The 11009-nt window shown below is 38.6% G+C and overlaps 1 protein-coding gene across 2 annotated transcripts; it reads left to right on the top strand.

Annotated features, from left to right (window-relative positions):
• Positions 1-123: 123 nt before the first annotated feature.
• Positions 124-10548, top strand: ZCCHC4 (zinc finger CCHC-type containing 4). 2 transcript variants are annotated; one of them, XM_059470370.1, is made up of 13 exons: positions 124-223; positions 399-517; positions 2058-2140; positions 2836-3111; positions 3611-3691; positions 4009-4081; positions 4557-4707; positions 5233-5333; positions 6524-6645; positions 7226-7301; positions 7805-7856; positions 8539-8683; positions 10316-10548. In XM_059470370.1, the coding sequence occupies exons 1-13, from the start codon at positions 139-141 to the stop codon at positions 10437-10439; spliced, it is 1488 nt and encodes a 495-aa protein (XP_059326353.1). In that variant the 5' UTR covers positions 124-138; the 3' UTR covers positions 10440-10548. The 2 variants fall into 2 exon arrangements, with proteins under 2 accessions (XP_059326353.1, XP_059326352.1); XM_059470369.1 differs by having other exon boundaries at positions 5218-5333.
• The last annotated feature ends 461 nt before the right edge of the window (positions 10549-11009 follow it).

Here is an 11009-nt window from a genome sequence, read left to right as displayed (position 1 = left end):
TTTATTAAGCAATGAGCGCTGCTGTGTGTGGGGCTCCCGCGGCCCCGGGCCTGCTCTGGGCTTTGCGCGGGGCCGCCGCTCCGCTGGGGGGCGCCTCCAGCCCGGCCGCGCGGTGCCCGTCGGGACGGAGGCGGTGCCATGGCGGCGGCGGGCACGGAGCTGCCGGGGCCCGCAGCGCTCGCCCTGCTCGGGCCGGCGCCCGGCGCGCCCTGCTGCCCTCACGGTGAGCCGGGCCCGGGGCTCACCTCCCCAGCGTCCCTGTGCTCGGCTCCCGGCGCGGGCTGATCTGCAGCAGCCCCTGTGAAGGCCGTGTTGTGGAAGCTCGGCTCTTGCAGCGGAGCAGTGAAACAGGGCTGCGGGTGTTCCCTGTGTTATCCTATCCTCGCGTTTGTCCCTAGGTCCCGCGCTTCTGTTTGTGAAGACCAGCCAAGGAAAAGAGGAAGGAAGAAGATTCTATGCTTGTTCGGCTTGTAGGGATAGAAAGGATTGTAACTTTTTCCAGTGGGAAGATGAGAAGGTAAGAGGGCACTGCTGAAGGCTGTGCTGAAGACCAGGGCTGCCAAGGTGATCAGAGGGCTGGCGGATCTCGCCTGTGAGGGAAGGCTGAGAGAGTTTGGGTTATTCGGTTATTTGGGTTCTTCGGCGTGGAGAAGAGAAGGCTCCGGGAAGAGCTGATAGCAGCCTCCCAACACCTGAATGGGGCTCCAAGGAATCCGGAGAGGGATTTATTGCAAGGGCGTGTAGTGGAAGGACAAGAGGTGATGGCTTTGAGCATTCAGAGGAGAGGTTTAGATGAGTTATTAGGAAGAAGTTCTTTACTGTGAGGGTGACGAGGGACTGGAAAACCTGTCCAGAGAAGCTGTGGATGCCCCATCCCAGAAAGTGTTCAAGGCCAAGCTGGGTGGGGTTCTGAGCAACTTGGTGTTGTGGGAGTTGCCCCTACCCATGGCAGGAGGGTTGGAACTGGATGATCTTTATGTCCCTTCCATCCCAAGTCATTCTTTGGTTTTATAAAACATTGGTGATTTTTCCTCTACTTAGCAATTTTAAAAGTATATTTTATTGCAGAAATCTCTGGTAAGTGCTATTTTCTAAACTTGGTGTAATAGTTGATATTTAGCTGAGCACTTATTTCTGTCAGGAGAACATGTTTCAAATATAGCGTTCAAGAAAGGCTGTGTACATTTTGAGCAAAGCTGGCATTTGTTATTCTATTGCCAGAACATATAGGAAGTTTGCCAATGCTTTGCAATGTTGAACAAAATTGGGTACTTCTGATCCCAAAATGCCCTTGTTTCTCCTAATTAAGATAGAGAAAATCTATTGGATACAAGCAACAGTAGGGTATACAAAATACCGGGATGGTGGGGCTTGGCATGGTGCTCAGTAGTGTCAGAATATCTGCAGCAATTTCTCTTTGTCATTCATTTTGAATATCACTTGTATTATGATGTCTTTTGTGTACTGAGTTTTATTGTTGTCTTCTTTAAGTAAAACAGTTCCATAAGTTTTGACCAAATGTTTTGAAACTGTTGTGAAACCATGAGTATGTCTTGTGGGGACAAAGTAGAAGACTCAGAGAAGAGTGTGAGAGACTGAAATGTTAAAGACTCAGGTGCAGATTGTAACAAGGAGCTGTCATGCCTTAGAAGTGATTTCACACAAGACTTGGACATCTTTTCTACTGTCATCAATTTGTCAGGATCAGATCAGAGTTCTTCTGAGGGACCACAACTGCTGGCACACATTAATGGAAAGGATGGCTATTTCTGTCTTCCTCAAAATCACCTTTTGAGTTTTTCTCTGAGTATTACATGTGATAGGAGAATGAAATGCATAGTTTAAATTCACAATGAGAGGCCTGTATTGTTTTGCAACATGGCCCTGTGCTGCAGACATACTTGTTCTTCTGAAACAATAAATGTGATTATTTTTCCTTGCTAAGTAGCTGAAGCATGAGACCTTTGATGCACCCTTTCTTTCATGTTGAGATTTGATGTACCACACACAGCAGTAGCTGTTAGTTTTGTAACTTTTCATGTATGCACATTTTACAGGTGTCAGAAGCTAGGCTTGCAGCACGTGAAGAATATAATAGAAGTCATCAGCCTTGTTTTACACACAGACAGAACGTGGACAGGTATTGTTAATGTATATTTTCTGCAGTAAAGATGTAGTAATGCAGGTTTAGGTACTCTGAATGTAGAGATAACATTTTAGGATTCTTTAAAATATGAAAAGATGAATTTGGGCAAATAAGGATTGTTTTTTGGCAAAGGAAAGGAAATAGCATGAAACACTAAGCTAGAGCATGGTGTTTTCACCCCAGGAGCTGGGGGTGGGGGTTGGGTTTTTTTGGGGGTATGTATAGTCATTCCTGTGGTAGTGCTCTTAGTGTGCTTACAAGAGGTCAGTAGCAATTTCTGTTAAAAAAAGATTTATTCCTGACTTTAGTCTACAAAAGTAACAGGCTTAACATTGTGAAAAGAAGCAAGGGTAACATAGTAATAAGTGATGTCTGAATTTCATGTATAAACATACAGGACTTTGCTCATAGTTAATGGAGTCTTCACTCTTTAATCCAGTTATTTTATGGAGATTCCAAGTATATTTAGTGGCAATATTTTATGCATTTCAAAGTGTCCTTTGAATTTATTTTTTTGTATAAATAATACTTCATTCTTGTGGAGTTTTGTGAGAGCAGTGTGTAAACTGCATTGTTAGTTTAAATGTCTGAACTCCTAAAATATTAAAAAACCCCTCCATGGCTCCCCTTCCTATCTTTGAGAGAGGCTTTTGCTAAACTTTGTTCCCTATTGTCTTTTGTATTTAAAGGTACAAGAATTTTGTTCTGTTGCCGTTGTCAATGAGGAGGTTTTGCCAGGAATGCCAGCAATTGCTATTGCCAGCAGAATGGAAAAAACACTCAGATCACCAGTTCCTGTGTGATATCACCACTGCCCAGCTGAAAAGCCCAAGTCAGCTTCTGTATCCACTGGAGAATAAAAAAACAAATGCACAGTATTTATTTGCAGACAGAAGTTGCCAGTTCCTACTGAATCTCCTTACAGATTTAGGATTCAGACGAGTGCTCTCTGTTGGAACACCCAGGTACATCCCTGAGAACTGTTGCACCTTCATGTAATATTTCTCTCTCAAAGTTGTACAGCTTACTAATGATTATAGTCAATGGTTCTCCCATAACAAGAGGTTCACTGTTGGTGAACCTCTTGGGATTATCTAAGCATCTGGTGAAGTCTAGTTTTGAACTTATAATATACCAAAGAAGACTGGCAACACTGCCAATAACACACATACACACTTCAGATCTCTGTGGTAGTTATGGAAGTGATGTGGAGTTTCTGACCTTGTGTGTTTTTGTGTGGTGATCCAGGAGACTCCACTGATTGTCATCTTTCAAGGCTAACCTGCTTTTCTAACTTGGAGTACAGGCCAAATGGAATCACCCAAGTTTAGGCCACTCAATTTCCTCTATCTGTTTGGTTTTTGTTTAGTAAAGTACCCAGCATCTTGTCTTGCAAGATCATTTCTGAAGTTAAATGTTAAATTTCTGAAGTTATGTGTTAAATTTCTTCCAATTATACTTCAGGCTTCATGAAATGATCCAGTCAAAAGCGTCACAAGAAGAAGAATTCAATGTTCGAAGCCTTCTGCTAGATATTGATTTCAGGTGGGTTCTAACATATGTTTACATATCTGAAGAACATATACAAAGATGGGTGTTCCTACTGCTTTAAGAGATAAATTGCTGGTTGTTTCCCCTTTCTTGTCTCTGCATCTCTGTTCCTGTATGCATACACAAATGACATCCAGTTGATGAGAAAAGTAAGTATACTGAAGAATTTCTCAGTATTGGTATGTGTTGTCAGTAATCAGAACCCAAAGATGATGTTTTTCCTGAGGTCTGTTTTCACCCTAAATATCCTATCTTAGCACAGACCAAAAGTTACTTATATTTTTCTACTCCTATCAAAATTTATTTTACAGGTATTCACAATTTTACACAGAGGATGAATTTTGCCACTACAACATGTTCAATCATCATTTTTTTGGCGGAGAGGTAAGGCCAAGAATTTATTGAGTGCTTTGGTAAAAAAGTGCATGTTGTTGATGCAGAATTTTGTAGGAAACTCATGACTAGTCTAGTAGAAAACATCATGGGCAAACATAAATTAATTAAAAACATTTTAATAGAAGCAGCAATTAAGGTGTGTAAGCCACATTAGTTAGCATAAATGTAATAGTCAACTTTGAATTGAATGGAAGAGAACTACTGAAAAAGAGGCAGTTTCATGCTTTGATTTTCAGTAATGTTTTATATGTTAGCTGAACAGGGCACTTGTTTTCAGTCCTTCAAACCTATGTGCATTTTTTGTGTTTGTTTTTTTTTAATGCTACCTAAGAGGAAATTCACCTCCACAAGAGGGAAGCAAAGTTCCCTCTTCTGCCGTGATCGTGATCGGTTTATTACCAGAGACAATATGTTTACAGTTCTTGAATCATGATTCCTGGAAATGAACCTCTGTTTCTTACAGGCTGCACGTGAAACTTGCAGGAAATTCTTGTTTGAAGAGAATGGTGAAAGAGTCATTATGGTAACTGATCCCCCATTTGGAGGTTTAGTGGAAGCACTGGCTTCTAGCTTTAAAAAACTGATGGCAATGTGGAGGGGGACAGAAAAAGAAGGTATGTATTACAGACAGATGGGTGGCTTGTGCTGTAACATCACTTTAAGGAAAAAGTACCTATCTATAAGTTTGTGATTCTTGCTACTCAGGTGAATGTGAGCGCTCTCATGTTATAATTTCTAAAGGTGAACTATCATGTACCTAATTTACTCTCCTGATATTTTTAGTTCAGTAATGCCCAATTCTCAAAGTCTATCTTAAAATCTTAAAAACTTTTCCCCTTTTTTTTTTTTTTGCAAATCTACTTTGCAATTAAAATGGACTTTAAAGGTAGAAAAAAATAAGCTATCAAACCAGTAAATTTTCTTAGCAACCTAAGTGGATATCAAGAGTTTAGTTACGTGGCACTTACATGTCCACATGTCCAATATGCCAAAACTTTCTGTTGCCTAAGAGAGCTAGTGCTTCTGCCCAACATGATGTACATATCCATGTTTATGTACTTGGAATGTCCACTGTAAATTTCTCATGCTACATGTACTATGTTTTTCTCCTATGTACCCCCAAGTTTTTTCATTACTAGGTCATGACAACAGAGAGATGCCCATGTTCTGGATATTCCCATACTTCTTTGAGTCTCGCATTCTTGACTTTTTCCCAAGCTTCAGTATGATGGATTACCAGGTATGGCTGAACCCAGTGAATCTGCCAATTACCAGTTGTGTGCAATGTGAAAGGAATAGGAGTGAAAGCAGGTGCAGTGGCAGTGCTTCTATATAGCTGGGCCTTGTTCATGTGAAGCCTGGATTCTGTATTTCTATTAGTTGTATCTGTGATAACTTGATCATGTTCCTGTTATGTATCTTTAACTCACCTGTCATTTATCCATGAACTCATTTCTTCTGGCAGGCTTTCAGTATAACAAATTTGCACTAATTCTGACAGGTGCTTGTTGCAGATAAAGAGTATTTAATTCTTCATAGATTAATTGATAAAGAGTATTTCATTCTTCACATATGTTCAATGTCAGTGGGTAGTGCCCAGGCCTAGAAAAAAACCAAAACATATATATTACAAAGTTAAGGTCTTTCATCTCCAAAACTTCAACTCCAAAACATCAGATTACAATTACAGTGATGGAAATGTTTGGAATTACTTAATAAGTGAACTTGTCAGTGATGAAGCAATAATCTGGCATCAGCTTCTTCAGTATTGTATCCTTTCAGTACATAGTTTAGGCACACACATACTTCAGTGTGTTTTGAGAGCTTAGTCATGGGTATTCATGATGCTAAAGGTTTATTTTTTTCATATAACAACTCTGCATGAATTCTGGTATTGATGTTCTGAACAGTCTTGTGGAATGAAAATTGTTGAAGAAAGTGGAAAACTCATGCTAGGCTAGACTGCATTCCTGCCAGTGTTCACAGCTGAGAGTTTTTGTGACAAGTCTCTGAAGGCAGTGCTGGAAAAAGCAGGCTGATTAGATTTGCAACTTTATAATTTTTCTGAGATGGGTTCAGATGTCATCCCTTGTACTGACAAACCAAGCTGTATAGATACTTTTATACAGCAGATTGCTCTGTAATCAGCTGCAATGTTATCTTACATATCCCATGCAAACAAGCAAAAAGGAATAAGTACAAGATGATTATTGAAGTGTAGTGAGTCTAGCCTAATACTATGTTTGCACAAATTTACAGGTAAATGAAACAAAAAACTTCATGTAGAATTTGTAACCTGATTTGGGGTTAGAGTCTTGTATATAAATACAAGCATTTCATAAGGCACTTATAAAGATAATACATATGTAAATAGCTCTGCCTGTGCTTGGCATTCAGTTTTAGAATCTTTCTATGGTTTTGTTTTTCTAGGTAGACTATGATAATCATGCACTGTATAAACATGGCAAGACAGGCCGTAGACAGTCTCCTGTCCGTATTTTCACGAACCTTACCCCAAGTGTGATTGTGCTTCCTGAAGAAGAGGGATATAGGTAAGATATATTAATGCTCAGGTGACTTTTGAAAGAGTGTCTTTGTTCTTAACTAGGGCATAAAGTCTCCAAAGGAGTTTGGGATGGTGCTGTTCCATGGTGTCTTGCCTAACTTGGATGCCAGCATTAAGACCACATTTTTCTCTCTCATTCTAAAGTTGCATATTATATAAACAATGGGTAGGAGAGCTGAAGTGTCTAAAAAGACATTTAAATTTTTCAGTGTGGAATTATGAGATTCCTTATTTTGTCTGTAGGAAATACTGTCTACATCTACAAGAGAATTTTACAGCTATGTCTGATAATCAGCTGTTAATACAGTAGCAAAAAAATGAACTTGTAAGAGAAGCATCAAGGAGAGAGGAATTTAGTTTCATTTACTACTGATACTGTTGGTAATTTGACCTGAATTTTACTCTGTGGATGTACTGTCTGTAAATGGCCAAAGTGGTCATTTATGTAGCAAAGATTGAATTTTTAATTCAACAAAGTGATTTTGCAGTCCTTACATTAGCTGTTAAGATTGTATAAAATTAATTGTTTTGTGAGCCAATAGTGAACCAGTACATCTTTTTCCCAGATTTTGCACTGTATGTCAGCGATATGTTAGTTCTGGTAACCAGCACTGTGAGATATGCAATTTATGTACATCAAAAGTAAGTATTTTCACTTCTTTCTGAATGGAAGTTTTAGCAGCAGTCAGATAACAACCTCTGCAGTACTTGCTTTGGTAAAAACCTGTTTGGATACTGAGTTCCACGGGAAACCCACAGCAGTTCAGTTTCACAGACTTATTATTACCTTCACTGTACATCTTCCATAACCTACTGGGAATTAATTTCTCTTTCCCTAATTCCTTTGTGTTGCAAAGAGGACAGGACAAGTTTGCTGCTTGCCACTTAGACCAGAATTTACCCAGCTGTGGTCTGTTGACACATGCATTTTTGTTCAGGCTTTGAAGTTGTAGAACTTGCTAATTTCAAAATTTCATATGTGGTTTTCACAGATTCTCAGGACTGTTGTTTCTGAGTTACTGTCCTTCCTACAGAGGAGTTGTTCCTGTAAACAACTCCTATGGGGACCCTACAGGAGTAGTTCTGTTTTAAGATAAAATCAGTGGGGGGTTCAATAAACAAAACCATTTATTTGTCTTTTGTAGGATGGCAGACGATGGAAACATTGTGTTCTTTGCAAAAAATGTGTAAAGCCCTGTAAGTACAGAAAAAGATTTTCTAAATAAAAGTGCATTTAGTCCAAAGAAACTGAAATTCCGAACCAGAAAATATTCTGTGAAAGAAGTAAAACACAATTCAGAAGACATAGAATAAACAAAAAGTCTCAATTTCACACAAGTTACTATTCTTTAGTTTAGCTGTACTTGCACTGTGTGGAAGTGGAATAAATTCTTGCCAGGGCACACTAAATCCCATTTATATCTATCATGGCAAAACATAAATATTTCCAATTGTCATATAAGTATTTCCTAATTTTCTAAACTTTGAATTTCCTAAACAAGTAGGCAAGGACGTTTGAGAGATGATGATAAAATTATGTTTCATGCACAAATTTAGTTGTATTTATACCTTTGTATAAATTTATGAAGCCATTATCTTTGTTACAGTTACAACAATCAAAATCTGTAAGTACATTGTAACATCTGCACTGTTTTTGTTTTGAAGATGACACACAGGATAAAAGTTCTAATGGCAAAATAGTTCACACTTAATTTGACAGTATGTCTAGTAATGTGCTAAGGGACCAGAAGGTGACCACATCTATCTTTGTAAAGCTAATCCAGAATTAAAAACCTGGTAATGTGGCCTGTATTTAAAGCTTAGTTTCAGAATGTTTTAAACTTTTCCAAGGTCATAAATCATGTTATCTATTTTTCAGCTTGGTTTCACTGTGACAATTGCAAGTGCTGCACTCTTGAGAAGCACAGCTGTGGGAAGAGTGACAGTGGCTGTTTCGTTTGTGGCAAGGCAGGTCACAAGCGCAGTGCCTGTCCCAGTCTGTCCCACAGCAGAGCAGCTTGGCAGTAAGTGTGATACTGCATTAATACACTAAAATGCAGCATTCAGTTGGGTTGAGATCCTATGTCAGGGAATCAATTCACAGAGAGAGAGATGATTTTCCACTTTAGGTGCTGATGTCAGCTTTCCCTGTTGCCCACTTGCTGCACTGCTGGGGAGTATGTACTGAAGGGAGGGTGGGATAAAAGGCAGGTCACTTACTGGGGCTCCCAATTCCCTGTCTGTGGGTTTTCTTTCAAAACTGATTTATATGGATTGCAGACTTGGTGACTGGTGCATGGGACTCTGTCGAGATGACTGAAAATTGAAGTAATGAAACGCTTTTATCCCCTTTGAATTCCTCATGAAGGGGCAGAGAGAAGAGTCAATATAATAAGAGTCACTAAAGAGTCACTAGTTACTGCTTCCTGTCTCTTTTGCTTTGTTATAGCACATTTTGCTTTTTTTCCTTCTGGTATTTCAGGTGCTTTTTGTAGTATGATCTAAATCTCCACCATTAATGAGGATCACATGGAGTACTTTTATTCTTCCATGATTTTCCTTTTGTTACATACAGAACAGCACTGTACACATACCTGTATGTATCAGAGAGCCAAGTAAATGGTGTGTGCTTGTCTTCAGATGGAACTAACTGAAAAGAGGAAAGGGGATTTGCTAAGAGATGGTCCAGCAGATGGCTCAGTCTTTCCAGTTCAGGATAATTGACTGCACTTCCATTAATTCCTCTCCAGAGTAGTGGGTTTTTCTGTGATTTTGGACTTGAGTGGCTGTAGCAGTGGAAGGCAGATTTTCCCTCCCAAAGCTGTACCTATGTTACCCAGTGAGACTCAGACCATTATCCTCTTGGGTCAGTCTCCAGAGACTCATCAGATGCCTGCTAGATGGCAGATGGTACAGGTGTATTGCTTCATGTCCAGGTTTTGCTTAGGCACACAAAAGGTAGCAATGTTTCATTTTATGTATCTAAAAAATTTCCATCTTAATGTTTCTTTTTCCTTGACTAAAAAAATTAAAAAGGATGCTAAAAGAATTTCATGAAACCTCATCTGTTTTTTCTGTCAAGGAGGATACTTTTCTGTCAGTTTAGCCAGAGTGGTTTTAGTACTTTCAGGCCATCAGTTAGTTCTTTTGCTGATTCAGTGCAGAAGATAACTAAGATTTCTTTTTCTAATAAAAATTTTGTATGTTTGTTGTAATTACTCAGTGTTTTGCATTATGACATCTTTTGTCAGAGAAAGAAAACAATCCACTTGCTAGTTAGTTTAACTTCCTAATGGTGTTAAACGTCAACATACTTCCTTCTAAGTCTTTCTATTATACATGCATTATATATTCAGCATGAAACTCTGTGTGTGCTTTTTTGTACTCAGTGAGTTTCTTATTTTCAATATCTGTGTAAATTTAAATGCTGAATAAATACATAAAATGAATGTATAATGGCAATAAAGTGGACAGTTTTGTGAAGTTGAAAGACCATAACATTTTGAGATGTACCGTTCATTGTACTTTTTGTGACAGTACTTCACATACTGCCACATAATTCATATACTTACTTAGAATACCAGCAAATGTATTTGTACAGAGATGTGTGTTTTTCATTTTATTCTAATCTCTATGTTCCTTTTTTTACTTTACAGACCTGACAAAAAGAAAGGGCAGAAAACTCGAAAGAGAATAAAAATGAGGATCCGTAAAAGATTAGCTATGAAACATGCCATATTCTCCAAGAGGAAAGTAAAGAATAAGAAAAAGAAGACATGACTTTTCTTGCTGCTACATAGTTCCTAATTTATTTTTTTATTGTTAGCCTTTTGTTCCATTTTCTAAAAATGTAAGTGCTAACATCCAGAATAAAACCTGATTGAATTAAGTGACAGTTCCTTTATTATACATCACTACTGGTACCAAAAAAACCCTGCAACCCCAGAACAGCTAAGTGAACTACCACAGCCCTTACCATGTATTTGTATAATGTGATAATTTTGTACTTAGGATTAGCTGTTTGTCTAATTTGGTGGGTGTTGGATGTTGTGGATCTTACTGCTGAGAGGGGAGGTATGGGCAGATACTCTGGTTTTATGTTGGTATTGGAGGATGGGACAAGGGAGGAAGTGAGGGTAGGTGATGGGAAGGCACGAGTTCTAGGAATTCGGTTTCTGTTAGTTACAGTTGTGAAAAATGCCAATCACTTGTTTTTAAAATCTTAAAAGTTTAATAGTAATAAAATGGTTATAAAAATAGTAATACAATTAGAGGAATAATAATTTGGACAATTTGGATTAGAACAACATGAGACAACAAAGAGTTATGGATGTCCAGGTACCTTTTTCT

This window comes from Ammospiza nelsoni, chromosome 4 (assembly GCF_027579445.1).
Source record: "Ammospiza nelsoni isolate bAmmNel1 chromosome 4, bAmmNel1.pri, whole genome shotgun sequence".
In the NCBI taxonomy this organism is placed as follows: domain Eukaryota; kingdom Metazoa; phylum Chordata; class Aves; order Passeriformes; family Passerellidae; genus Ammospiza; species Ammospiza nelsoni.
This window is presented reverse-complemented; position numbering and strand designations above follow the sequence as displayed.